Source organism: Osmerus eperlanus, chromosome 21 (assembly GCF_963692335.1).
Source record: "Osmerus eperlanus chromosome 21, fOsmEpe2.1, whole genome shotgun sequence".
NCBI lineage: Eukaryota > Metazoa > Chordata > Actinopteri > Osmeriformes > Osmeridae > Osmerus > Osmerus eperlanus.
Window position 1 is genome coordinate 8,752,496 of NC_085038.1, and position 27,992 is coordinate 8,780,487.

A 27,992-nucleotide genomic window follows, 5' to 3' on the forward strand; every position below is an offset into this window, starting at 1 on the left:
GTACAATTTGAGGAATGTGAAAACAGTCCAGGTTATCAGTACAGCCTTCAGGTGCTTTGGTTTTAGATCAAGGCATTTTGACAGCGTTGAAAGCGTTTCTTTGTAATCGCATCAAACATATTTGAGAGCACTTCAAGTTCATCATCTAATAATAGCTTAAAGGTGTAGAAACCAAGTCCTATGGTAAAATTAGGTCAAATTCTATAAAATGCATTCACATGTCATGCTGGCGATAGGCCAATCAGAAAAGAAAGAAAAAAAGATTTTCGATTTTAGCACATTGAATTACGTATCAGCTATTATTGTAGCCACATAAAAACAAGTTTGTTTTGTTGGTATATTTAGCCGTCACAGCTGGCCAAAACATTTAAACGATGTATTCAATTTCTGGTGTAGGATTCTGTTTGACGTATTTTGTGCTTGGATATGCCGCCATCTATTGGCTAACAAATAAACGTCAGAGGTAAACAAAGTTCCTGCACTTGTTTCCGGAGGAATGTTTCGGAGGGGGTACGAACAAGGAAGTGGCTATTAGAAATTACAATTCAGCAACAGAAATAATGATACAAGTATAACTAAGTAGCTTGTCAAGTCTTAACATAATATTAAGAAATACAATGTTACTTCAATGTTGTTAATCGATTTCAGATTGTATGCTGCTAGAATTTATAATGTGCTATGGCCGATTTGGCAGGCTATTATTTGCTAGCTAAATAATTTCTGTGGTTGTTGTTGAGCAACTTTTACGAAACTATGTATTTTGGTTTCAGGTTTATCAGTGAGAATGATGCCATTTTAAACGGGACATGTCTTTGCATGTTGTGAGGTTCAGACTTGCAGGACAAAAACCACACTACTAGCCAGGTAAATGCATTGTGAACGCTTTCTGTTACTTTACTTGTTTAGAGATAATTGTGTTCTGTTTATAAAAGTAATTGTGTATATACTACTGATTTCAAAATAATTTGCACATAGCTTGTTTGTTTGTATATCATGAACTCTTATGAAATATGAAAAGGACAGACACATTTCGAATAGCATTTTTTGTTTTTGTGTTCCAGCAAATACAATGGAAGGAACTTCCAAAAAGGAAAGCTCTGTTGCTGCCCAAGTTCCCTTTCTCCACCTGTGCAACACACTTGAGAAGATCCAGAAGTCCAAACTTCGACCAGACAAAGCCAAATTTCTCAAGGACTTCTTAGACTCGTGGCGAAAGTTCCACGCTGCCCTCCACAAAGACGACCCCCAGACCACAGACTCCTTCTACCCAGCGATGCGCCTCATCGTCCCTCCTTTTGAGAGAGAGAGAATGGCCTATGGCATTAAAGAGAGCATGTTGGCTAAGCTTTACATCGATGTGTTGGGCCTGCCGAAGAATGGACCCGAGGCGAACAAACTGTTGAACTACCGTGCCCCCAGCACGTCTCAGGCAGAGGCGGGAGACTTCGCAGGGATGGCCTACTTTGTGTTGAAGAGACGGTGCACGAGCCAGGGCAGCCTCAGCATCAAAGAGGTCAACGACTTCCTGGACTCGGTGGCCATGAACAACGCGGGCAAGAACAAGGACTTGGTGAAGAAGAGCCTGCTGCACCTCATCACCCAGAGCACAGCCCTGGAGCAGAAGTGGCTGATCCGAATGATCCTCAAGGACATGAAGCTGGGCGTCAGCAAGGAGACGGTGCTCCAGGTGTTCCACCCGGACGCCGCCGAACTCTACAACGTCACCACCGACCTGGACAAGGTGTGCCGTCAGCTCCACGACCCCTCCGTGGCTCTCGTCGACGTCTCCATCGGCCTCTTCTCGGCCTTTAAGCCCATGCTGGCGGCTGTGGGTCACATGCGCCAGGTGGAGAAGCAAATGGGAAGCAATCCCTTCTTCATCGAAACCAAGCTGGACGGAGAACGGATCCAGCTGCACAAGGACGGGGACGTCTACAAGTACTTCACCAGGAACGCTTTCGAGTACACGCAACAGTTCGGGGCTTCGCCTCTAGAGGGCTCCCTGACTCCTTACATTCACAACGTCTTCAAGTCTCACGTGGTCTCGTGCATTCTGGACGGCGAGATGATGGCCTACAACGCCACGACGGAGGCCTTCATGCAGAAAGGGAGCAAGTTCGACATCAAGAGGCTCATGGAGGATTCGGAGTTGCAGACGTGCTTCTGTGTCTTCGACGTCCTGCTCGTGAACAACCAGAAGCTGGGCAAGGAGACGCTTACGAAGCGTGACGACGCCCTGCAGACCATCTTCACGCCCGTCAAGGGCAGAATACAGCTGGTGCGCAAAACAAAAGTCACCAGCATGCAGGATGTGGCGAACGGCCTCAATGAAGCCATCGACAACAGGGAGGAGGGGATCATGTTGAAGGATCCCATGTCCATCTATAAGCCTGATAAAAGAGGTGAAGGCTGGCTCAAGATCAAGCCCGAGTACGTGGACGGCTTGATGGATGAACTCGACCTGCTGATAGTCGGTGGCTACTGGGGCAAAGGAAGGAGGGGTGGAATGATGTCTCATTTCCTGTGCGCAGTGGCTGAGGCCCCAGGCCTCGGAGAGAAACCCTCCGTCTTCCAAACGCTGTGTCGCATCGGCTCCGGCTACACCATGAAGGAGCTGTACGAGCTGGGCTTGAAGCTGGCCAAGCACTGGAAGGTCTACCGGAAGAACGACCCTCCCGCGTCCATCCTGTGCGGCACGGAGAGGCCCGAGGTCTACATCGAACCCTGCAACTCGGTCATCATCCAGGTCAAGGCGGCCGAAATAGTCGGCAGCGACATGTACAAGACCAACTGCACGCTCCGTTTCCCCCGGATAGAGAAGATCAGGGAGGACAAGGAGTGGCACCAGTGCATGACCCTGGCCGAGCTGGACCAGTTCCGCGGCAAGGCGTCCGGGAAGCTAGCCTCGCGCCACCTCCGCCTCAGCGCCGACGAGCCCCAAAGGAAGAAGCGTAAGCCGGCGGCCAAGCCCAAGAAGACCATCGGCGTCATCGACCACTTCAAGTCCACGGACCTCTCGGACGTGACCAAGGAGACGGACATGTTCGAGGACGTGGAGTTCTGCGTCATGAGCGGCAGCGCGGAGCACCCCAAAGCGGAGCTGGAGAAAGGCGTGGCCAGGTGCGGGGGCGTCGTGGTGCAGAACCCCGGCCAGGACACCTACTGTGTGATCGCGGCCGTGGAGAACATGCGGGTGAAGAACCTGATCTCCGCCGACCGGCACGACGTCGTCTGGGCCGCGTGGCTGCTCGAGTGCCTGGACGGGAAGCGCGTGGTGCCATGGCAACCCCGCCACATGATCCACATGTCCCCCTCCACGAAGGAGCACTTTGCCAAGGAGTACGACCGCTACGGAGACAACTATTTTGTCGACACCAGCGAGGCGCAGCTCAGGGAGGTGTTTGGGAGGATCAGTAGCGCGGACACGAGCGCCACCTGCTCAGGGCTGGTGGAGCAGCGATACGGCTGGGACGACCTGCCCACCAGCATGTTCAGACCCTTCAGGGCCTACGTGGACAGCTACGCCCAAGTGGGAGACCCCAAGACGGCCATACCGGCGACGGGTTTGGACATGCGCGCTCTGGAGTTCCGCTTCCATGGGGGGACGGTGGTCCAGAAGCTTGAGGAGGGGGTGTCCCACGCGATCGTGGCAGGGGAAACCAGGGTGCCGGAGTTGAGAAGGCGGAGAAGGCTCTTCGCCAAGAAGTTCAAGATGGTGAAGGAATCGTGGGTTACGGACTCTATCCAAGCTGGACATTTGCAGAATGACAATGACTACCTGGTGTGATGGTGACTATCAAGCTATGACCGGAATATGGAAAGCTTGTGTTAGAGATTGGAATTTCATTTGGATTTTAGAGTGTAAATACAGTAGATGCATTGGCTACTTTTTAACAGGTTTAGAAGATCACTGTTTGCCACATATTTTTAAAGGAAGTGAAATGGTCGTGTTTGAAGTATAGACTAAATGAACGATTGAAACACGATACAGTAATTACTGATGAGGATTTTAAACTGCTATACACCTATCAAAATGTACCCTGTTCATATGCCAGAAGAAAAGATTGCTATCTGAGAACACTGCCTTCATGTGATACCAGGCAGACAATTGAATTTTGAAATGCAAAGGACAATTAGAAAGAGATTAAGTTTGTTCAATCATTATTAATAAAGATGATTAAATCATGGAAGTGCAACACTGTGGTACCTCATATTGTCAGACATTGGAGCCAGGGGTCTTCAAAATTGCTTGATGTACATGTTACCTGGAGCCTGTCTGTTTTGAATTGACATCCTAGTTATCTTAGGCGATAGAGTAGGGACCTGCGTGGAATAAATGATTAGGCTAGTGGGGGGGTGGGGGGCCACTGAATGAGTTGGAAAGTGAGGGCTTGTCTGTCAGAGAGATGCACTGCTGGAGTCCACCAAAATAGGAACCCCTCAGGGCTTTCACAGAAGATGTCCCCCTGCATCTCTCTCCTCAAAGGTTACTAAGGTGCCATGGGAATGGAAGTGTGTGCTCTAACCTTCACAACCCCCCCACTGGTGTGTAAAGGACAGATCAACATGTCTTGGTTTAGGCACTCTCAGACAGGCATGTCTGCTGTTCAAATGCATAAATGTAATTATTCTTTACCCGGGTTTTTATGATGTGGCACATTGTCTGAAAGAAAAGATGGCCTTCTCATTAGATTAGAATTGATGACAGAATGAGGCTCGGCACCACAGGGGGAAAAACCACGAATTATTGGTTTAAAACAGGCATATGTCACACTATGTGTTTAGGGCTCAAATCACTGACGTGCCAGAGCCTGATAAGATAAATGCTCTAATTGGCCTCGTCTATACACAACAGTGGGGAAATGTTACACTGTGTTGGTCTAGGAGAAATAAATGGCTCGGAAACCGTGGTGCGCCTTCAACCGAAATGATCTGCCCCCCACAGAGACCAAACAGACGCTTACGACTGCCGGGCAGATACGTCTTGCAAATGAGCATATCCTCCGCCTGAGGAGGAAACTGCATTCTGATCCAAGATCTGCTTCCCCTCGCCTGTTCCCAAACTCCACCATTACAGATGACACACGCACACGCTCTCTAGATCAGATGCTTAGCTTTTCTTTTTTTTTTGGGGGGGGGGGGGGTATCTTTACTATATATGCTACATTGTATCTCGCTCCCAAATGACATCCATTGTGTTAGAAGACCTAGTTCAAGACTAATGTGTTCAAGTTGGTTCAAAGCAAATCAAAAGTGTCCACTTCTTCCCAGTAGCAGGTCTTAGTATGCATCTGTGAGAGAAGACCCAGTTGACTTTCTACTGTGTCATTTGTACAATTGTTAGTATTGTAATAGTGTTATATTGATAGTGTTCTCAAAGGTATAGTGTGTATGTGCTTACTGTATCAGATAAATAATTGTTATATGTTACACTAATGTGTCCTTATTCTGTCCTTAAAGGTATGATCTATTTACCTCACCTAGAGATGGGATATGGGCCTGTACTCTCATATACACAGGATTCAGGATGGATAACTCATTTAAATGCCATTGTAGAAAGTAATGTATAACTAAACAGAAAGAAGTGCACACGTTTGGATATCTTTAAACAATAGTGTCGTTAAACACAGTGGTTGGAGTAGAAGAGGAGACCGAAATAGGCACTGAACCTAAGGCTATGAATATGTCAATGCACATTCACCATTTGAGCGCAGATCTACAAATGCGTCAAGGATGGAACGGTCGTAGCACTGAAGATGTGGCGCGCGACACAGCTCCGCCAAAAAACAGTTTCTGACAAACATGGCGACATCTTAACACGAGACTAACATGAGACTGCACAGTAAAGGATACTATCCCAGGTAGTTTGCCCAAACAAGGAAGCGAAAATCATCGCAGTGGTAAAGCAAGACCAAGGCAAGGAGGCTGGACCAAGCCTTCCTCCCAGAGCCACTGGAGTCGGGGAGAACGTAAATGCATGCAAGTGTGCCGTAAAACGGGTCTACGCATAGGACAAGAGCGGAGCGGCGGGTAGAGGAGGTGGGGGGCAAGACATGTTGCTAAAGAATACTAGCATCTTCATTGGAGAGCCATGGAGAACACGGCCCCATCGATGCACTAATCTCTCCACGAACACATTAATTGAATGGGAATTAGGCTACCGATAATCGCGGAGGTAAGCCTGGACCACCGACTACACCACAACATTTAAGAGGAGAAAAACGCAAATTAGACCCCACGTCAATGAATGTTGTGACAGAGAAGCCCCCACGGTGGAGTCGGCCGGTGAAGCGCGTTCCCAAAATATGACCAGGGGTGCTTGGACGTGTCGGCAGCAAGATGACGGCTTAAAAATCTGGCTAGAACCCCGCGAGAACGAAAAGCCATTCACCGACTCAGAGAGGGCCCAGAGATGGCGACTGTCCTTGGCGTCTCTCCTGTTTTTAACCATTCTGCTCTCCGATCACTTGTGGTTCTGCGCGGAGGCTAAAGTGACAAGGACCCGTGATAAGTTTTCATCAAAAGACTTTGGCGCTTATCCATCAAACCATATACCACCCAACCACCATTTAGCTAACAGCAGCCTCAGAGGAAACGAAGATGCTATTTTTATAGGAAATTCTACCAAACCTTTGTGGCGACTTGAAACTTGCCACCTCGATAGTTTATCTAAAAACTGCTTTACTTTTGATGATGCCGACCATTTGTGCAAGGGCATTTCCGAAAAAGAGGGGACGCGGTCTGTAAATATTAGTGATTTATACCTTTCCTTTTGTAATTCTTATTCTCTTCTGGATTTGTTTTACGGGTCTACAAGTCCGGACAATTTGAACTGCAGTCTTGACGTGCTCGTTGATGGCGATATGGCAAGGTGCAGTCTTTGCGTCCAGGCGTACCAGCGCTACGACCAGCACGCCCAGGAAAAATATGAGGAATTTGAAATTATGACTCAGAAATACGAAACGGATGCATATTCCGTGAGAACTTGCATGGAGCAGTGCAAGGTAGGCTAAAGGGGATCTTCTATCCATCTGTTGATTTTGACTGAATACATACAGCCTTTCTACCATCGAGTCGTCATGGTAACGGATGACAGATTCAAGGAGACTCCCCGCTGTAGGCTCAAGACGCATGGCCTCATGCTCATCACTTCGGTTTGTGTGTAGGATAGGATGAAGGCCTACCGGTATGCTAAATGGCTTTTGGGTGGAAGTGGTAGGCTATTCTAGCGCTCTTTACCTTGGTGCGTAAAAACTTGAACTCACCCGTAAGGTTAAAATGATAATAGCAATGTTTATGTAGTGCTTCATTTTAGATCGACTTCATTATATATAATAGCCCATGTTTGCTAAACAAGTGTCTGAAATGAGGGTGCCAGGTGTTCGGCCATGGCCGCTTCACTCATTTCATTAAAGTTGAGAGGAAACCGGTAGTTCCCCAGCTTAATCCGCTGGAAGTCTTTTGCCAGTGTTTGTTGCCAATGTTTGTTCAACACTTGCCTGCTGTAGGATGGGGTCTATTATAAGTCATAAAGCTGGAAGACAACGTTGACATGGAATAGTGGTAGTAATTGAGATATATATATTTTTTGCCTGACAGCTTTTACGGCATTTAGGCCAAATGTAAGGTATCTTTAGAACTGTCCGTGGTGCTGAAATCAGGCAATTCTAATGGACAGAGCCATGCCAAGCTGATAACATTAATTTCATGGAAAGATAGCTAGGGGTTGCTGATGGCAACGGGGTGTTTCTGCATGTGTTTGTGTGTGTGTGTGTGTGTGTGTCATACTGTACGTGTTTGTTTGTGCGTGTGTGAAGTGTATTAATCAAGCTAATTGTGTATGCCAGAGCTTCTATGCCTGTGATAAAGAAACAGGTGTGCGGAAACAGGCCTGTGTGTGTCACAGTGGAGTGTCAGCAGCCTGCGTGTGAATACAGAGCGTGGAGGTCGCACCACCCGCCTTTATTAAGTTTGCAGAGGGTCACTGTCCAAACAGACACACTGACTTGTTATTGCTATGAGTAATCTTCACAACCGTCCCCGTATTGTCTCTTGGTCTCCCCTCTTGTTACTATAGAGTGGCATGAGTCAGAATAGGCAACCTGCACAAGACGTAAGTAGTCCAGACAGACAGCTTGACTGACAGGACAGGGGGGGACAAGGGGGACGGACAGGATGAAGGGAGAGGCTGGTGCACAGGGAGGTCAAACGAGTAGGCTGGCCTGGTACTGTGTAAATGTGATGACAGCCCCCCCCCCCCCCCCCCCCCCCCCCAATGCACCCCTTACCCCATTGTAACATTGTCGCAGGAAACGCTATGTAATTATATGCGTTACTACGGTTTGAAGGCATTGCTCTCTTTTCAGCAAGATTCATGAGAGCGGGGGCTCTCTTGGGGTAAAAGGGATTAGGCAGAAGTGCAATTGAAGGTTGCAAAACTAAAACACAATGAAAATTACCCTGCTCCTGGCCCTGGAGAGCACCCCCCCCCCTCCCTCCCTCCCATACCTGGTTCCAGTCCTTTAATTACCTCGGCTGTGGTGCCACGGAATAACGGTACGCAGCAACTTCCACTGTTGCCGCGATGCCGCTACCACAGGTATTCATGTGTAGTACAGTAATTAGTGTCAAGTTAATGTGTAGCATTACCCACGCAGCCCCGTTATATATTTCTCTCGCAGCATGTGTCACAGGTGACATGCTGGCATTTTGAAAGCCCACGGTTACCGAGGTTGGCCTTGATTTCCTTACCCGTACACGCCGCCAAGCACTGCACTCGCTTGACTACAGGGTGTGGGGACACACATACCTGGCAGGTATGCCAGCTCTCAAGCCACAACAGCTCTCCTGAAACGATTATGTCATGCTCCTTCACAGCTTAATGTTTGCCTGCTCTCGAATACTGTACCTGTGCCGCTATAATCGCACTGTGGGGAGTGGGGACTAACGGCTTCAAAGCTCGGGGAAACGTGTTCATCTTAGCGGTCGAATCTGTGCCAAAATCCCCAGTAAGACAATTGAACCTAAATGTTCTCAGTTATGAAATGCTCCGGGACCATCAACCATTCAGAAGGGTGTGAACACATGGGTGTGAACGATGCATACATTGTTTTTCGAGGCAGCATAGACAGGAGACGGGTAGCGGGACAGATGAGGTTAGGTTGTTTGGCCCAAACATCTATGATGTCGGTCGGCAACAAAAAACATGACGCTCAACATGACTCCCCGAAGAAACCTCCCGCTGTGAATCACTGCCTGTAGAGGTCACTGCACAGAGATACGTACACCTGCAGTCCACAGATGTGGCTTTGATCCCTCCGGCTAGATATGGAACATCAGACAGAGGCAAACATGTGATGCTCTCGGGGCTCTTTGATATCGGACTCTTTCTGACGGGATGTAGCTGTGCTGGAAGCGCCACGGCGTTGGGTTACCCGTACACCTCCATCTTCCGCGGCCCCCGCAGACAGGCCCTCGGAGCAGATGCCCCCTCGGGGTGGAGGAAGAGGCAGGTGTGTGACAGCGAGTGCTGTAGTCGTCCTTATCTGCCTAGTGAGTCCTTTCTCCCCCCCCCCCCCCCTCCTACCGTTACCGTGCAGTGAGAATGATCCGTGTTGTGCGACAGGGACTTGTAAGAAAGCATAGATAACTGTCTTTAGCAGCTGTTATCTATTGTGTTATGTACTGGTCACTTAGCCTTGAACACAGGTAGACTCACCTCACACACACGCAGCACTCTTTTTACATTCTGGTTGTAAAGGCAGTCCCAAACCTTTGCTAAGATATCACTGTGACCTAAAACATTTCAATTGGTATGTGTCGTTGCATTGATATCGTGCCTATTGCAAATCGACAGTGTGTAAGTGCGTAACTAAGTATTTGCAGCAGAGGCCTGTATTGTTTTTAGCTGTGTGTTATTCATAAATCCCTTGTGTGTGTGTCCGTGTTCTGTGCTGTGGGATGTTGACCTTGGAGAGGCTTTGCCCCACTCAGGGGAGCTTGTCTCCCTGCAGGCTGTTCCATGGCAGGCTTTTATGAATGAACTCAGGTGATCAGAATGCTAAATAACCAACCGACCCTGCAGAACCAAAGCTGCGGCACACACCGGCGTTGCTCACATGGCGACACACACACACGCTCGTACACACACGAAGGGGTCTTTGGTAAATGTAGGGAGGTTCTCGTGAAATATACCTGAATCCTACCCCTTCACGTCTGCAGTCGGGACTGTTCTGTTCATTGTTTAAACCTCGGCCAGTGATTGGAGATTACTGAGAGAAGATGCTTGCTCTGTAGCAACCTACATGAATGGCTGAAAGCTGCTCATTAACTGTTCTTGCAGGTTTGACCTACATTTGATAATGCCTGCCTCACATAAATGTCGGCATCTACATATCTTGTGACTGTAAAAAAAATCTGTTAAATTAACACGCTCCGGTGGAGACAGGCTGCAACTGTACGTCATTTGTGCAGAGCCTCATTTGCACTTCTCTGATTCATTTCCTGTCAGTCACGTCATGTGACGCGCCGTATGCAGGAACAAGATCAAATTGCCAAAATAACAACGCGAGCGACAGTTACCTAAGCTGCTGTGTTTCACGGCACGCACAGCCCCTGTTCTTTCCCCTTTCGTTTGGCCCCCCCCACCCCCTCCCGCTCCAGGTAATCCGAGTCTGTGCCCTTTGATTTACTGTACAGATACAGTAAATCATAAATCTGACTATAGATGAATCCCAGAGCGACGGGAAAGCGCGCCTCGAGCTTTGTCGCTCAACCGGCGCGTCGGTAGGGTAGCACAGTATGTGGCGCGCTGTATGCAAAGCAGACCTTTAATGCTTTCCTTTAACAGCCGAGCAACACGTCTGGGACGGATGAGCACGAGGGCCGAGAGGCAGCTCGGCTAAGCCGCGTGGCGTCCATTAGGATGATTGAGGATGATGTCACTCGCTGTTAAATGAATTGTCAAACGCAGAATTGGACCACGGAGCTGTTTGTCGTCCCCGGTCCCCCGACACCAGACAGGATAGAGAAGGCGTCCATGTCCAGTTTTCTCGTGGCGTGGTGGCCTCTAGCAGCCCCCACACTCGCATTCAATCCTCTTTCTCACTCGCTGGAGGAGAAATGCGGATTCTTTTCAGATGAAGGTTGTTTTCGAGAATACCATCCTTCACCCCGGTATTTTCGGGCAGGGTGACAGCTCCCGAGGAAGTGTCTGCTGCGGTTGCAGTGTGCTGTGCGGTGCTCCGGGCGTCCAGGGTCTCTGAGGCACAAAGGGATCCTGGAAAAGACAGCGTCATGACTGGTCTCCGGAGAGCTCGCTCCCCTTCCTGGTTCACCCAGTAAACAATACGTGTGGCTAATAGGTCAGAGGTCGTCGTCTGAATAGTACTCTTGACAGGTTCTGTTGGCGTTGATTAGCTTCCACTGAGGCCTGCCTCTTCTCATCAAGGTGACACAAGATCTTAATGACACCACAGACACATCACAGACACCCGTATCGCCTCGGTGATGAAGCTCATCTCCTCCTCCTGTTTATTGCCGAAGCTAGGCGACAGGTTGCTTGTGTTCTCGAAGCACAAAACGAGACTGTTGACACTCCTCCTTTATACTCCATACATGTTGTGTAGATCATGCGTTAAGGTCTCTCACAGGCCTCGACACCGCCACCGCCCTCTGCCCTAGATTTCACAACGTGTTTTGTAACCATTTCATAACCACTGAGAGCGCTCAAAATGCAGCTCTACCCTACCCTGAATCCATGTTTAAAGGGCTTTGCCAGTCCAAGTTGCAGTCTGGTTGCGTAAACATGCACCTGGACCATCAGTACAGTAGTTATCTTTAAGTTGACGCTGACCTCCAGAGGTACACAACCTCCCCCTTTCACGAATGACGGTTTGGATAGATGCACCTGGCCACTACACAATGTATCACCCCCTGTCTTACTTCCAATCTAATTCAACCAATTTTTGCATGAAGGAAAGTCCAAGTTTATAGACTGTTTTTAATCTCCCTTCAGTTAGTATGCTGTGATAGAAAATGAGTCCTAGGAAACCTGAAGTGATCTGGTTGCTGATTAACACTTGAAAGCAATCAGCTGTTTAAAAAATGACACTGATAGGAGACTGCCATGGGATTTGGGGCTTCTTTCTTTTTGGACACTTTCTGGTTGTTATTTAATCTTTCCCCTCTTTCCTTTTTGGCAAGGGTTTATTCCTCGGCTGAGCAGAGCAGAGACTGTGATAAGAATCTCCTGATGACAAGTAATGAAAGCCCTGAATGGGATTGAGAGGGAGAAAGAGAGAGAGAGAGAGAGAGAGAGAGAGAGAGAGAGAGAGAGAGAGAGAGAGAGAGAGAGAGAGAGAGAGAGAGAGAGAGAGAGAGAGAGAGAGAACGTGAACGTGAACGTGAGGGAGTGCATGTGTGTGTGTGTGTGTGTGCGCGCATTTGTATTTGGAAGCGATTCAGAGAGAGAGAGTGTGTGTGTGTGTGAGAGAGCGAACAAGCTCAATGCCACAGTTCGTTGTCGTCCCTCCAGGCCCTGGGAGACGATAGCATCGTGGCTAATGAGAGGCACAAAAGCCCTGGGCGTGTCTGGGAAAAAGAGAGCCAGTATTCATAAACATAATTACAAATTCTCCGCGACACCAACTATCATTTGCATTTTATTCCGCTCTTCCTTCAGCGATAATAATGGCGGGGCTCTCGAGCATGGAGATATGTTCTCAAGAAGAGGCTTGTAAGCTATCAGTGCATGTGGAGAGTACCTATAAGCAAAAGCCTACAAGACCCTTCAGATGGACTGATTCATAGGAAACAGCCGACCAAATCAACTTTAGGTTTATTTCAACTGTCAATTGAACTTGAAATGAGGAAGGGAAAATTGAAAGAAAAAAAATTGGCTAACCAACAATTTTTTATTGTAAGAAAAACGCGAGTTGAGTGCTGCCGTCCTCACAGGCCGCACATATTAGTTGAATAATCCAGGATTACAATCTGACGACGCTCCTCGATATCTCACTAGATAGCCGTGAGCAGTGTGGTGAGAGAAGCATGCTCCTCCCAGAAAACATGGCTTGTTGTGAAAGGCCGCCCTACTACGCAGGTGGCGTCTTCTAATCAGGTTTATGAGGATTAATAGTCCCGAGACATGCTTCTGCCACCACCCCCATCACCCCCCCCCAGCACTCAGATCCTCAGACAGTTCCCCTTCTGTCACACACCTGTCTGCTTATTAGAGACACTAAGGATCCCTCTCGCTCAACCACTCCTGGAGCTGTTTTTCCGCTCTTTCTATCTCTCTCTCTCTCTATTTATCTCCTCCCTATCCCCGTCTCTCTCTGTTTTGCACCCCGCCCTCTGTCTCTCCCTCTGTCTGTCTTTCACTCTCTCTCCAAAGGGACAACAGAGCTGTGATTGAATTGGCCTGTATCTCCTTCAGGCTGGGAGAGAAAGAGAGAGAAAAGGAAATAGAGAGAGAGAGATGAAGAGAAAGAGAGGGAGAGCGAGAGAGAGAGAGAGAGAAAGAGAAAGAAAGATGGTACAGCTGATGATGAACGAGGAGCTGCCAGGGGACTGCCTAGAGAACACACAAACACACGCACACACACTGGCACACACACACACACTCGCACACCCCTTCTAAACATGGGAAGTGGCTCACTCTCATTCAGACGTGGTGTACCATCTTAATCAAGGGCCACGGTAATTGGCCGCAATGGAAATCCTTTCAACACAGAGGTAAATATAGTGTGGTATTGAAGCAGCATCCCTCCCACCAGGCTGGCCGAGACAGGAACAGCGGGGTCGATGGTGACCCCAGGGGAGAATCACTCAATGTTTCCTTGGCTAGGGTCAGAGTTCAGGCTTCCAGGGCAGTGTTGGGAAGAAAGGCAACGACCAGCGCTGCCTGCACCCTCCCAGAGCCCTAACTACATCAGCAGGAAGTCGATACAGCAAGCCCTGTGGGACACACCTACCCAGTTAGTTTGTTTTGCGCTCACACGGACTCAAAAGAAAACAGCTGGTCTGCAAACGCACGAAAGCTGGTTGACGGAAATTCTGTTTGATTTTTTTTTGAGGACAGTACAAGAAGAGTTGGGCTCTTTTTCTATGTATTAGGATGGATGGCAAAGTGATTGAGATGGTATAACTGTTATTAAGACTGATCACATCAAACCAGGAACACAAGCACACACACACACACACACACACAGTCCTAACACCTATTTCCAGAGGCCAAGCACACAGTCAGAGCCTGCAAGTAAGGTTAACTTGGTCCCAACTCTGGCTTAGGTTTTGCAGCCAGCTCTTTTAATCGAGGCACTACCTTTCACCTTGACAATTGGATTTCTTGCCCGAGATGTCAACCCACCTAATATTCTCCCATAACTGCAAATGAGTCCCTTGGTTTCAGTTTCCACCCGCCCCTCACCTCTGTTCTCCACCTCCCCTCCCACCCCCCCCCCCCTCTTTCTCTGTTCTTGTTCTCCGTGCACACCCTCCTCCCCCTTGGCCCGGGCGCAGTGTGAAACCTCCTTATCGGCAGCATCACAGCAGTGCGGTAAATATTGATCGAGTGGATCGAGAAAAAGGTCCATTGTGTACGCCCCTCCACGCCAGTGCACTGCTGTAAAGCCCACCTGCTGTCGGCCTGGCACTACCCAGACCCTGTGCCGTTCGAGTACCTCGTGCATTCAGGCCTGCCCCCCCACCCCCCCCCCGCTCAGAGAGACTTACCCAGCGATCCTCACCGGTGGTGTATTAAGCCCCATTCAGAGATGTCAAAGAGTACCTGAAATCCTCTCAAACACACTGTGTTTACTTGAGCTGGCGTGGATTTATGAAAGGGTGCCCGACAATTGTTTATGCTCGCGACTGAGCCGTTTTTTTCTTCTTCTATCTTGCCTGCCATGGAGAATGATAACTACTCTCCTCGGTAGTAACACACCCAATTGACTTCTGACGGTTTATTAAGTCAGGTGTTTTAGGAAAACAAACTTGCTTTGTTTCATGTCGTTACGCATGGGAAGAGACAGCGTTTTGGCTGGTTGAGTGCATAATGACAAGCGCATATAATATTCGTATGCGCACTATTGAATAGTTATATGGCCAAGATGACTGTGAATGGGATAAGTGGAGAACCGAGGCAAATGGATTATATCCATCCGTGAATGACGGCACAATGGAAGACCTCCATTTATACTGGCCCACTTTTCTGTGTTGTACCGTGCACATGCAACCCAGCAGGGCCTAATAACCATAATTGTAACACATGAGGTTTCGTTTGACAGACACACACATACATACACACAGCACTTACAGTAAGCACACACACACACACACACACACACACACAGTGTGGCTGGATGACTCACTGCTTACACGAGCAAATCTGACCTGTCAGTAAATGCATCTACTATTTGCGAATGTTCGTGTGTTTCTTTGAATTGTGATCCAGACATCTCGCTGCTCATTGATGCTTTCAGAGTTCAGAGGAGCGGTAGCAACCAGCTACTGTATCAAAGGACAAATCTCCCTCAAACAAGACAATGAGATCAACCCAAACACCAGAATAGAACAGAATAGCGCCCTCTGCTGTTTGTGCCCAGGCATGTCAACCCCCTACTCTCAGAACCTTTGATTTGAAAGGCTCGGGGACAGCTTGTCTCCCTCCGGTTTGTCTCTCTCATGCTGAACGATGCCGCAAGAGCCGACCTCCGTTCGAAACAGTCCTTTGACACACACAGCTGAAAATATCCCGGGTGTGGGAAAAACCTCCTGCTTCGCAGGGCATTACACGATCTGTGTTGTGGTGGTAATTGAACTGCACCTTATTGTGTGATTGAGTGGAGATATCTGACATTTCACAGGGCTGAGTCAGACATCTGTTTTTAGCCCTGGAGGGGCGTGCCCGCCATCATGTTGGCGCCCTGACTGACGTGGTGTGAGAGCAGGCCGTGAAGACTGTTCCACCTGCAACCACCTGGAGCATGAAGACAGTTTCCTCCTTTGGATATTTGAGTAAACCTGTTTGCTCAGACAACGCTCGAGCCATTTCCACTCAAATGTTCCTACCAGGAACGGATAAGCCTTTTAAGGAGAAAAGTAAAGACGTTTTTTTTTGGGGGGGGGGGGGGCCATAGTGGGACCTATAGTATTTCCCCCAGAACATATCCAGAAGCTGAGAGAGACAGATGGTTTCTTACCTGTACCTTTACCTTTAACAGCTCTGCTCAGGCTAGAATAGCCAGGCCCTACTGGCTCTCTAGAAGCATCCACGCATCCCACTTGGAAGACAATTAAAGTGTCAGTCCTTGATCTGTCATTTGTCAGCGCCAGCTAATCATTTCCTGGTGGCGCTGGTGAAGGAGGACTTTTGGAAGGGCGTCATGTGTGTTTGGGATGTCGGCGCGCCCACGATTGGGGCTGCGAGCACCCGGGCTAAACAGTAATGGTGATCATCAGTCATATGTGTGCTTTAGCTCGGAGGAGGTTTTTGGTTTCGCTGCGTTGTGACCCTCGGAGTCTTACAGCTCGCATTATTCAGGGCCTGTGACAGGGCTGTGCATAGGTGGCCAAAACATTGCCTGAGGTAAAGAGGGATCTCGTTCCAAAACTCCCAAGTAGGACCTTTACCCAAAGACCAGAATCGGGTCCAGTTTGATCCCCGAAACAAACGTCTGAAGGTTTTTGTGTTCTCTGCCTTTTCTTCTAATCCTTCCCTTCCTCACACTTTTTTTTTCCTCTGGTCTTTTCATGTGAAACAGGATGTTTTTTTCCGTGCAGGCTGTGCTCTCCCTCCCTCCCGCATTCTGTAGGACTGTAAACGGAATATGTGAGAAGGTGAGGTGTGAGGTGTTTGAACGCACATTACAACAACGGGAGCTGTCACTCAGAGAGGCGAGGAGTCTTTGAAGCGGGGGGATTTTCTGTTTGAGAATGACCACATCTAGAGAACTGTCAGGATGGAGACAGCTTTCTGTCGGTCTGTTTCTCTTCCTCTCCCCTTCCCTCTCTCCCCTCCGTGTGCCTGATGGGAATCCTGGCTGTGCTTGAATGACAGGGGCTCCCCTCCTTTGACTGGAAGGATACAGAGGACCCATGCTGTTTTTTTTCTCCTCTTCGTGTCAAAAGGGAAGGATTTTCCCGTTCAGTTTTATTTTGAATTTTGACTGTGCATGTGGCCTTTCATAAAAGACAGACTTATGGGGAAGATTTTTCAAAGGGACACTGTATGCCAATGATTCGGTCATCGATAGCACCCTTAAATTTGCTGTGTGCCAATGATTCAGTCAACAATCAACCCTGAATCAAGTAAGGAACAACATGATATCCATACATTTGAGTTTGCCTTCAAATCTAGATCTGTAAACCCGCCAGTTTACCGTATTCTGTGTGTACAGTATGCACAGGATGTCCTTGGCTGGTTGTAGGAGGAAATATGATGTGTTGAAGATAGGCAGAGGTTGGTCAGACATGAGAGGGCAAGCTTCACATTTACACTGTGGGATCTAATTATACACAGAGGTCTGCTTCCTCAATAACTCAATTCTGCTCTAACACCCTGAAAACAGACACAGGCAAATGCATTGACACGCACGCACGCAACCACCCACCCACCCACGCCCACGCATACACCCACACGCACACCCACACGCACACACACCCACACGCACACACACAAACAAGGGTCGGGGGCTCACAGGATAGGTCAAGACAGCTGAGAGTGGAGCTGTACCTGGTGAATCTGGGCCATTACGAAAAAACAGGAAAACAGGGGTCCAGTTACCTTGACAACCGCCAGCGAGCAGCTCCGGCAGACCCCTGTTCTCCGTCGTCAGATCGCTCTTTGTTTCCAAATGGGCATTCCTTAAAAGAGGAAGACGAGAGGACAAGATCGCCCTATCGACCTCCCCGCCGTCCCTCGAATCCTCTGCCCTCACACACCCCGCAACCTACCGTTTATGCTACCGAAAGGTTAGCGGACGACTCGTGGTCCTTACACACGGGTCGTGACGCCCTTTGGTCTTCCTTTGGAATGCCTAGCCTTGACATGCAAACAAATGTAAGAGTAGAGGGGGGAAACGGAAAGCATGTTGTGGGAAAGGAGCCGCCCTCAGTAAGCCGGGAGAGGCTCGGGTCGGGGCTGGCTGTGTGCCTGTTTAGCGTCGGTACCCACGGTAGGCCCGGTCATGTGTTTTACACAGTGGAGTCTGTCACCATGCAACGCTCCCGAGAGGGGGGCTGGCTTCCTGTGTCCCCCGGGCAGAGGGGAAGGGGGAGGACGGCAGGAGGGCGGCGATGCGTGCGATGGCGAGAGGAAAGACTGACATGGACAGAGAGAGAGAGAGAGAGAGAGAGAGAGAGAGAGAGAGAGAGAGAGAGAGAGAGAGAGAGAGAGAGAGAGAGAGAGAGAGAGAGAGAGAGAGAAAGAGAGAGAGAGACAGTCATCGGTTCTGCTTTGCAATCTAAATGCAAATGTGAGGAACACCCCCCCCAAAAATAAAACTCACAACCCCCCTAAACCTCCCCCCCCCAAAAAAAAAAAAACAACAACTGTCATCCCTTAAAAATCATTTGTCACTACTCATGTGTGCACTGCTCCTGTGTGTATTAGTCTGTGTAGACAGATAGGCTCCTCTTCTCCATGTCCATTCATGTATACGGTATTTTCCCATTATAAAAACACACAAGCACACACACGCATACACACACACACGTACATACGCACTCAGCTGTTGGCAGCAGTCTCCTCCATACAGATTTGAAACAATGAAAGCGTTCTCTCTCCCTCCCGCTCCAGCACCATCTCACAAACCCAGCAGCCATCTCTTCTAAGCTCTTTTCAGTCACAAGGCCCCAAGCCCAGGCCACACACACACACACACACAAACACGCACACACTACTTCATAGATCGACAAACACACCTATTAAACAGAACACCACGTTGAAACACAGTGGTGATTTAAAGTGCTAATGTGGGGTGACAAATGGATAAGGCAGGCGTCCTAGTGGAATGGCAAGTAATCCCTGTGGATTGCTCTGGCCCCTCCTCCTGGACACTATGGGTCGGCCGGCTCCTGCTGTGGCCTTGACTGCTTGAGGACGCGAGGCCGAGCCGCCCCGCTCACTCACCGCCTCGACGTCGCTGATTGCGCCTCCGTGACCTCTGTCCTGTTTTTCCTGCATTAGCCATTCTCAGGATGAAGGACGGATGTTGAAAACATTAGAAACCAAGGCTACCGACCCCCCTCCACCAACCCCCTCACCACTCCACTCCACCCCCCCCACCCACCCCCTGTGCAATTATGATCGTTAACAATCATAATGACGTTGTTTCACAATTTTCTTAGGGGCGTGGACACTGCAGAAAGCAAATTACATAATGTTTGTACGACATTTGCCATACATACACAAATGGGATATTGTAGTTAGGAGAGTAGACAATTGATTCCATGTCAGAATTTAGACTGTTCGGTTGAACAAGGTGATTGGAGAGATTCGGTAGGCACCCTATCATTGGTCAATAATATGCAACTACCTGACATAAGAATGACAAATTGCTCTTATACAGATTGTTCTGGCATAGGCTGCAGTTGTACAATATCTTGATTCATCCTTAATGAGATTTGAATCTTTAATGTGAAAATAGGGGTTCATTGTTTCATGATTGATTGAACACGCTCACACGCACACACGCGCACACAGGCTACACAGGCGCGCGTGAGTCCGTCTTTGAATGTGTGCGACATTCTGCGAATGTGCGTATATGTGGAAGATGTACGTGTGCCTGTGAAGTGTGCGCCCGCCCTTAGAGAATGCACGCACATTTCCTGCGTCAACTGTGCGGAGCTGATGTCTTCCTCGGTGCTGGCTGGTGTCATCTCACGCTCCGGTCAGCCTGCTATTGATCTGTGTTGCACAGCAGCCAAATGGGCAGTGCAGCCTGTGAGGGGCGGGGGGGGGGTTGCCATATCACAGACCCATCAAGGAAAGTGACACTGACGTCTTCATTTACACAGGCCCTGTTCAGTGTGTGCTGCCATGTTTGAGATTCACCCACAACTTGCGCTGTCCGTGGTACTTCAAGTGCACGAGTGGACGAACCCAAACGTCCCTGTCCAGGGTGCTGAAGCTGAAGCTTGGGCGTCTGTGTGCAAGTGTGTGTTTGTGTGTGTGTGTGTGCTGGAATTGGTGTCAGCACAGTTTTTGGAGCGCCTTGTGTAAACAAAAAAAAGGAAAGGCCCCGTAATCTCTGACCTTGGCTGAAGGCCAATGACATGTGAGCTTTCTCCTGTCGCTACCTTGTAGTGTGCACACAACTCAGACACACTGCTGCCCCCTGCAGGCTGAGACCCACAGTTGCACATGTCCAGTCAATGAGTTGTGTTTTGCAATAATGGTTCGATCACATGCAGCATAATCACACACAGCTGACTAAGGCTAAGACAAAGGGGCCATGCAGTAAATTGGAATGAAATGAAAATCTATTTGTTCAGAAGTTCTTTCGGAAAGACCGAGAGCTTTAGATCAAAGGATATTGGCATTTGATTGGCTGAATGTAGGAGATAATTTAAAGTGTGTAGATTATTGTGAAGTAGACAGTGCCCTCTAATGGTAGAATGTGGTACACGTGAGCCAGAAAGGTTGAGCAATGTGTTAGCTACTGATTTAAGTGCTAAATCAGTCCTATTTGGAATTGTATTGTATTCTTGTAATCACCTATATGACCCAGTCAATTCCTTAATTACTACTAAAAGTATTGGATTTGTGTTCACGATTTCTCTCTCTCTCTCTCCCTCCCTCCCCCCCTCCCTCTAATCCCAGGAGGCCTATAAGCCCTGGCTGTGTGCCCAGTATTTCCCGACCGCCCAGAGGCATTGTGGGAGGACGGTGCCATGTGTCCAGTACTGTCTGGAGGTGCAGCAGAGGTGTCCCTTCATCCTGCCTGACAACGATGACCTCATCCACGGAGGCAGCCCCAGCTTCATCTGCACAGGTGGGAACGCCTCACTTCCTGTCGGCTACGGTCCGCTCGGTTGTTTTGTTCTGCTTGCCATCTGATCCACTGTAATCTGCTCGGGCCTCGCCTCGCCTCTCCTCCCCTCCCCACTCGCCTCTCCTCGCCTCTCCTCCCCTCCCCCCTCTCCTCTCCTCCCCTCCCCCCTCTCCTCGCCTCGCTTTGCCTCTCCTCTCATCGCCTCTCTGCCCTTTGAAGTTTCTTTTATAGTTTAAGTTCACCTCTGGCAACAGTGACAACAGCATTGATGTGATGACATGCCTGACAAGCATGACCTCATCAGTGGCTAATCATTTCAGACAATGCACCGCGTGGCCCTTCATTTCTCTTGTTTCTTGTGAGGTCAAATCAACAAAGTTCGAATCTTCACCAGCCTGCTCCCCCCCCCCATACCATGGTAGCACTTTTTGAAATGTTTTCACTTGTCCGTTTGTGAGGCTGAAATCTGACAAAGACCTTGGGGCATTCTAATTATACTGCTATTGTGCTAATTGACTATATCCTCGATTCATTGTGCCAGCATGCCCAAACAAGCATGGCTACGGCAGGTTTTGCAGTCCTGGTAACTATCTTTTCTGTGTCTCTGCCAGGGCTTTTGGTGGATTCAGAGCCGGAGAGCAATGCGGAGTGTTGCGATGTCCGATGGGACTCCAAACCCGACAACCGCTCTCGCGGGACACTGAAAAGGACTCCTCCCTCCTGTAACCACCAGGGGGCGTCAGTGACCTCGGCCGCCGCCCCCAGACTTTGTAACGGGCGTCTGAAGCTCTGCCTGCTTGTCCTTGTTCTTCTACATACTGTTGTCACCATCACCACGTCCCACAATTCCACTGGGGTCAGCGTGACGGCCATTTTCTCACTGGAGGAGAGTCCCCCCAGCGAGGAGTGATTGGGGGGCCGCCCCCCTGGAGGGTTTGTCCGGGACTGAGCTTGCAGTGAGGACTGTTCTTCTTGGATTTGACCCCAAAATGGCTACCTTGACTCCAACCGACAACATCCCATCATTTCCCATCCGTTCACCGTCTGAGGCAGGTCGGAGGATGGAGGATGGGGCGGAGGATGATGGGGTTGTGGTTTGAGGGTCGAGGCTTGCTAGAGGTCGCAGCCCGAGGGACTGACGTCTCACCGTGTCACTCTAAAACCTGTTCACCTGTTTCCGTTGTTTTGTCACACCAGGATGTATTACATCATTTCCTCCCCCGTCCCTCCCCACGAGCACTTGTTCGTGACGTTTTGGAACGTGAGTGGGTTGTTGTAGAGTAAACGAGGCAGCGAATTGTAGGGAAAGATGTAGCCAACTTAATGTGTTTCTGTACACCCGTCACCTTTGCCCTCGACGTTTCTGCTGCTTTTCAGATGCCAGAAAGTTCTAATATATTCGATTCTTTACGAACAGACAAGCTTTGGTGGGTCAACCCCACTCCTGGATGAATGGCGTGAGAGAGAGAATGCCTAGAAAGCAATAGTCGACATGCAAGAGCTGGCTTCCCAACACAGATTAAAACCTACTTCTAGATCGATTGCAAACTGTATCTGTGTTGGGAAGACTGGTTTGCAGAAGTTTAGTCTCTAACCCTACCAGGTCTGAAGGGTCCCATGTCCAATTCCCATGCCCCCGGATCTTGTTTGAGTCTGGGTCCGCCATCATCCCATATGTTTTGTGTTTGAGGCAGCCTAATAGGCAAGGATCAGTGAAGCTCAAATTTACCTCAAATCAAGTGACGTGTTTTGGACTTGCTGCGAGTCAGCCTGTACGGCCGCACCAGGGTGCTGCATGGCCGCTGCTTCTGTCCTGGGTGCTCGAGGTCTGTCCCAAAGCGTGGACGCCAAACACAGGCATCTGCTACGGAGCGGGGGGGATTGTCTGGACGTGGTTGTGAGGAAGCCTTGACACAATCAGTCATTCAATCTACCAATCAATCCACCGATTGTATCTTTCCTTTCGACCTGGTCCGGCCCTATGTTTACCCAGATGACCATCTCCTTATAAATGGTTCAGTACACAGAGCTAAGGGCTGCGCAGTCGTCAGTGTGAGAGGAATGAGTTTATCAAGGGCTGATTACACATATTTCCTGTTTCCTGTTTTGTATGGCTGCTGCTATTGCTACTCAGACATTAAATAGCTTGTGAAAGGGGCTGATGGGGAAAAATATTTTTTATTTCTCCAGCTTTTTACTTCCCTAGGTCGCTGTAAGCATACAACATAATACAAATGTTAGGAATAAATGGTAAGATGGCATTGATACCAGGTGTGTGTGGACTTTTCATGTCCATCCTCTACAAGGTAAAGTATATTTGGATACATTTACTTTGGCTTTCTTATGGTATTCAATTTGACTTATTTATTGTGATAGCTGTCTAGTAACCCCCCCATGACTCAGAGTTGAACACAGATCCTCGTTCCTCATAACCGTCAATCCACCTAAAAACGTAATCGTTTCATTCAAACGTACAGAACCTCCCCTTCCACCCTCCCAGAAAGACAGCAGCGGATGTATGCCCTGTATCTATATGTAGGTATGATCACCTCTCCCCAGTCACACCCCCCCCCCCCCTCCCCCCGCCACTTCCACCTCCAAATATTTCCCGATCTGAATCCAGTGGATCTATGCAGATGTCCTCCTCTCCTCGTCCTTTCTGCTGTAAATATGTCCTCGAGAAGCGGGACCCTCAAGATGGCCGTGTCTCTGAGACCACCCTGTCGTGTTTTCTGTTCCTGTAGCTTCCTAAGGTTGTTTCTCCCTGTTTCCGGCTGCCTTTTCTGTTACTAAATGTTGACAGCAGTGTCAGTTGATCAGTAGGGAATGAGCTGAGAGGAACTTGGCCGAGATTGACGTCTGCAAGAAAATAGTGATGAGAAACGTTGGGGCAATGTTGGGAAATGATGATTAATGAGGGTTAAAAGGTATACATAGATGAATGATTATTCTATTGTTGTCATATTGTCATACTAGAGATGCTATAGTTTGCAATTTCTTTTTTTTATGACAAAAAGACTTTGAAATTATTTATAATGTGACCCAAAAGTTGTGATCTTTCTGGGACATAGAAAAACGCGTCCACATTTATTAACATTTTGTTCAAAAGAGAATAAATAGAAATTATGTTAAACATGACTGGCGTATTTTCATTATTATTTGAGTCACCGGTATGAATATTTTTATGTTGAGTACTTAGTCCTTTGCTATAACTCAGTCTACACTTTATCTGTGCCATAGTGGACTACTATGTGCTAACTACATACACATACTTAGAAAAGCATGATAAAAAATATTTTTAATAGAATCATATCAACATCATAGTTGTTGTAGCAGGACGTTACCAGCAGAGGGAGTGTGAACCACACGCTTTACAAAATCACTAGTCACAAGTATTATTCTGGAGAAAACATTTCAGAATGCCGCACGCAAACACCTCCGTTCACACACCTTGTGACTTCCTGAACTCAGTAACCTGTTTTGGGTGGACCCTAAAACACTGGTCAGACAGTGGGCCTGACCAGCAGGGTGAAAAGGCCACATGGGTGATATCTATGTCTACTACACAGCTAGACAGTAAGTCTCCCCATCAAGAAACAAAGGGGGCCATTGAGAGGGGCCAGCAATGTTGTCCTTCAGCCATTTTGGGAATGTGACCTGTAAACTTCAGAACTGTGGGTTCCCAAACAGACCTTAATTGAATGCGACTGAACCCGGAAGAACCCCATCATTTCTTTTGTCCTCCTATTTCCCCCACAAGGTGTCACTGGCTAACCACTGTGCAGACTCGCTGTAATCTAGCACACCCCTAAATGTATTTTTATTATAGGGTATAAACATGTTTCCCTGAAACTACACAAGAAGATGTCTGAAAAAATACAACATTGTTCCTTTAATTTGGCTGACGACCCACGGAGTTGATATTGTAGCAAAAAATTATACAATTATAATACAGTAAGAAGCCCCTTTGTGTGGGTGCCAAAAGCACAGGTGGGTTGTTTTTAATGTAATTAAGATTTCCAGCAAGCTTAAGCTAAAACATGTGAATACTTGAGGTCTATGACACATCAAAGCATCATTTTAAACACCACTCCTCCCCAGGTGTCTAAGTTCACACCACATACTTGTGACATCACATCCTGTTGCTCAGACCAAGTAAGACAGCGCTGTGACAGCCAACTTTCTCACTGGATGGAATCCATGTGCTGCTACTGTATGTACCACACACCCACACACACATACACTCACAGTACACACTCACCGAGAGCAACGCATGCACGATCAAAGGGCGAGCGTTTAAGTCACGCCCGATCGGGAAAGGTTTCAGTTTTCACAGGACAAATAATCATTTCTTCCTGACTTTTGGGATTTAGATGCTTACAGTTTCCATAGTTTGGAGTTAGTAACAGATTATTTGTCTCTTATGAACCTTGTGGAAACAGTGAACAGTCAGGCAGTCAGACAGACAGATGGTCCGTCAGTCAGTCACAGTAAGTGGGATAGATAGTCAGACCTTCCAGTGTTTCCTCTCCCTTCCGTTGGACCAGAAAGCTCTGTTCAGATTGGGGTTCCTAGCCAATCTCCTTCCCACTTGGAGCCAGACCAGGCTGTGGAGACACATGCTTGTCTGCACACATGCACGCTCTCATACAAAAACGCTTGTAATGTATGCCCAATTTGTGAAGCATTTGCATACGCACAAGGACATACAAAACGCACGCACGCACACACACACACAGGTGCACAATCACCAACACCCACACGGACACACATATGGAAACACACGCAGACACACACAGGCGCGCGCACACACTTAGATGCACACACACGGACACACACACACCCACACACACCATGTGTCAACCCCTCGCTATAGTCTGTTTACCACAATGCCGCCCTCTCCAGATCATTTGGGAGCTCCAGGGGCCTCCCCCATGCTTCTCTCCTTGCTTCCCCCTCCTTGCCCCGTCGCTGTTTATCATTCTGTCAGGCCTCCTCCCATCTACCCCCCCCCCCCCCCCCCCCCACAGAGTATCTCTGTGACCTGACAGGGCCACCAACATGTTCCACGACAGCGCCACGTCCCTGTCCCTGGTCGTTGGGATCAAATCCGTGTTTTCCTGACCATGCTGGTGTGGGGAGAAGGGAGAGAGCATGCACTGTCATATCAGTGCTGCTGTGCCGTAGCGCAGTGCTGGGGGGTTTCCCTGACACACACACACACACACACAGACTCCAGGCAAATAGCAGTAAGCCTGCATTCCCCAGCATTCTCTTCACCTCTGGATGGACCTGTCTCATTCCATCATTCTAGTCCACTGCTGAAACAGCTCTCTGACATTACCCACACCTCCAGCCCACCACGAACAAGACGTGAAATGAGAACATGTGTTTTTACGAAAGGAAGTCTTTCAATCATCTCAGTTTTTTTTTTTTTTTGGGGGGGGGGTGTTTTTGTTTGACCGCAGACACTATGAAGAATAGGTACAAAAATTAAAAGAAAATGATATCATTGGACAATGCGATGACAAATATCTTTCTTTCACCTTGGAAGAATAAAAATTTACAAGAATGTCTAAACAATGCCCCTGTTACTTACAGGGGCATCTTACTGAGACAAACGACCCTTACCTACGCACTCGATATACTGTCAAGTAACCAGAGAGATGCTCACAAACGGGGACTGTCATTGTTGTTAAGACAATGTGGTTACGTTTTGAATGATAAGTTGAAGCGACGATTCCCCGTGTTCATTCTCAGGAATCTTATGGAACAGAGTGGGTTTTACGAAGGGACAGATTTAGCTCTTTGGTTCCTATTGAGCTGTCGATAATGACGTGTTCCCTTCAGGATGAATGGGGTTTAGGAAATGGTAGGCAGGTTGAAGTCATTAACGAGGCATTTCTATGCAGTCAGGTTTAATGATTGGCAATCAATTCCCTGTTGTGGTCGCAGGTATGCTGTGTAACGCTTTGTCTTGAAGAATATCAATCAAACCATAGGTGGCATGGGTCTGACTGATGTTAACACCTGTCATTCAGCATGCTGGGGATCTTTAGGGACCTGATGTCAGTTTGGAAAACATGTCCTTTTCTTAAGTTAAAACATTTAACTTCTTGAGTAAAAAAAGAATGTATCTCTATCTTAAATGAATGTATGTCTTGCCGGAGCAAGATAAGTCACAGTGGACCGTGTAAATTCGGCATAAAACATAACCCAGTTTCCATTTGCATTAATATTCAGGTACAATCAATTGTTCACACAAAGACCATGGAGGGCACAGAAAGCTGTGATAACAAATTATTTATGTAACGGCACAAATGCTCGACTGTCGATTCTAATTCAAGAATGTTGACGTCATTTTGGTGGGAGTCATTTCAGTTTCACTTGTTTAACGTGTCTACTTTTCCTGACGCAATTTATTTTCTCCACGAGGAGAATTTACTTAATGAACGACAATTAAACCAACTCTCATGTCAGATTTAGCTTGTCAGATTTAGCCTGTGTGGGTTCGGCAGAAACGCGTCATCATAGGCTACATGTGTTTCCTCACCATTTCCTGCTCTTTACTTGCTCCATCATTTTCTTGGTACCTGAATTCAGACACCTTTGAGGGTCTTACACATTTAGACAGTGGAGTCTCTGAAACCACCAAATTCTACCAACATATTTAACTCTATTATTTCATGAGTAATAGACTTATGCGACATATATTGGGGCATGCTGGGAATATCATTGATTTATTTTTTGTCATTCCCAAACCGATAAATATATATTTTTTACTTTTAAGAATATAAGGATTAAGCATAATGCTTTTCTTCTGTTCAAATTGTCTGCAAATTAAGATGTTTTATTAAGTATTTACAGAACAAATATTGTGATTAGTCCAATAATTCATTGTGACTCTGTATTTACTCTCAGTAAAATACTCAGTTCAGTACCTTTGAAGTACAGTAGAGCAATCATCTTGTCTCTCTATTGATTGCAGTGTTC

General features: G+C 48.0%; 2 protein-coding genes across 4 annotated transcripts; both read left to right on the plus strand.

Moving 5' to 3' along the window:
* The first annotated feature begins 492 nt into the window (after positions 1-492).
* Positions 493-4,190, plus strand: lig4 (ligase IV, DNA, ATP-dependent). 2 transcript variants are annotated; one of them, XM_062446953.1, is made up of 3 exons: positions 493-510; positions 771-864; positions 1,062-4,190. In XM_062446953.1, the coding sequence occupies exon 3, from the start codon at positions 1,070-1,072 to the stop codon at positions 3,785-3,787; it is 2,718 nt and encodes a 905-aa protein (XP_062302937.1). In that variant the 5' UTR covers positions 493-510; positions 771-864; positions 1,062-1,069; the 3' UTR covers positions 3,788-4,190. The 2 variants fall into 2 exon arrangements, with proteins under 2 accessions (XP_062302937.1, XP_062302935.1); XM_062446951.1 differs by having other exon boundaries at positions 494-569.
* Positions 4,191-5,739: 1,549 nt separating this feature from the next.
* nalf1a (NALCN channel auxiliary factor 1a) lies at positions 5,740-24,131 on the plus strand. Of its 2 annotated transcripts, none has more exons than XM_062447517.1 (3): positions 5,740-7,004; positions 20,828-20,999; positions 21,611-24,131. In XM_062447517.1, exons 1-3 carry the CDS (start codon positions 6,306-6,308, stop codon positions 21,907-21,909), a joined length of 1,170 nt encoding a protein of 389 aa, XP_062303501.1. In that variant the 5' UTR covers positions 5,740-6,305; the 3' UTR covers positions 21,910-24,131. The 2 variants fall into 2 exon arrangements, with proteins under 2 accessions (XP_062303501.1, XP_062303502.1); XM_062447518.1 differs by having other exon boundaries at positions 5,740-6,175.
* The last annotated feature ends 3,861 nt before the right edge of the window (positions 24,132-27,992 follow it).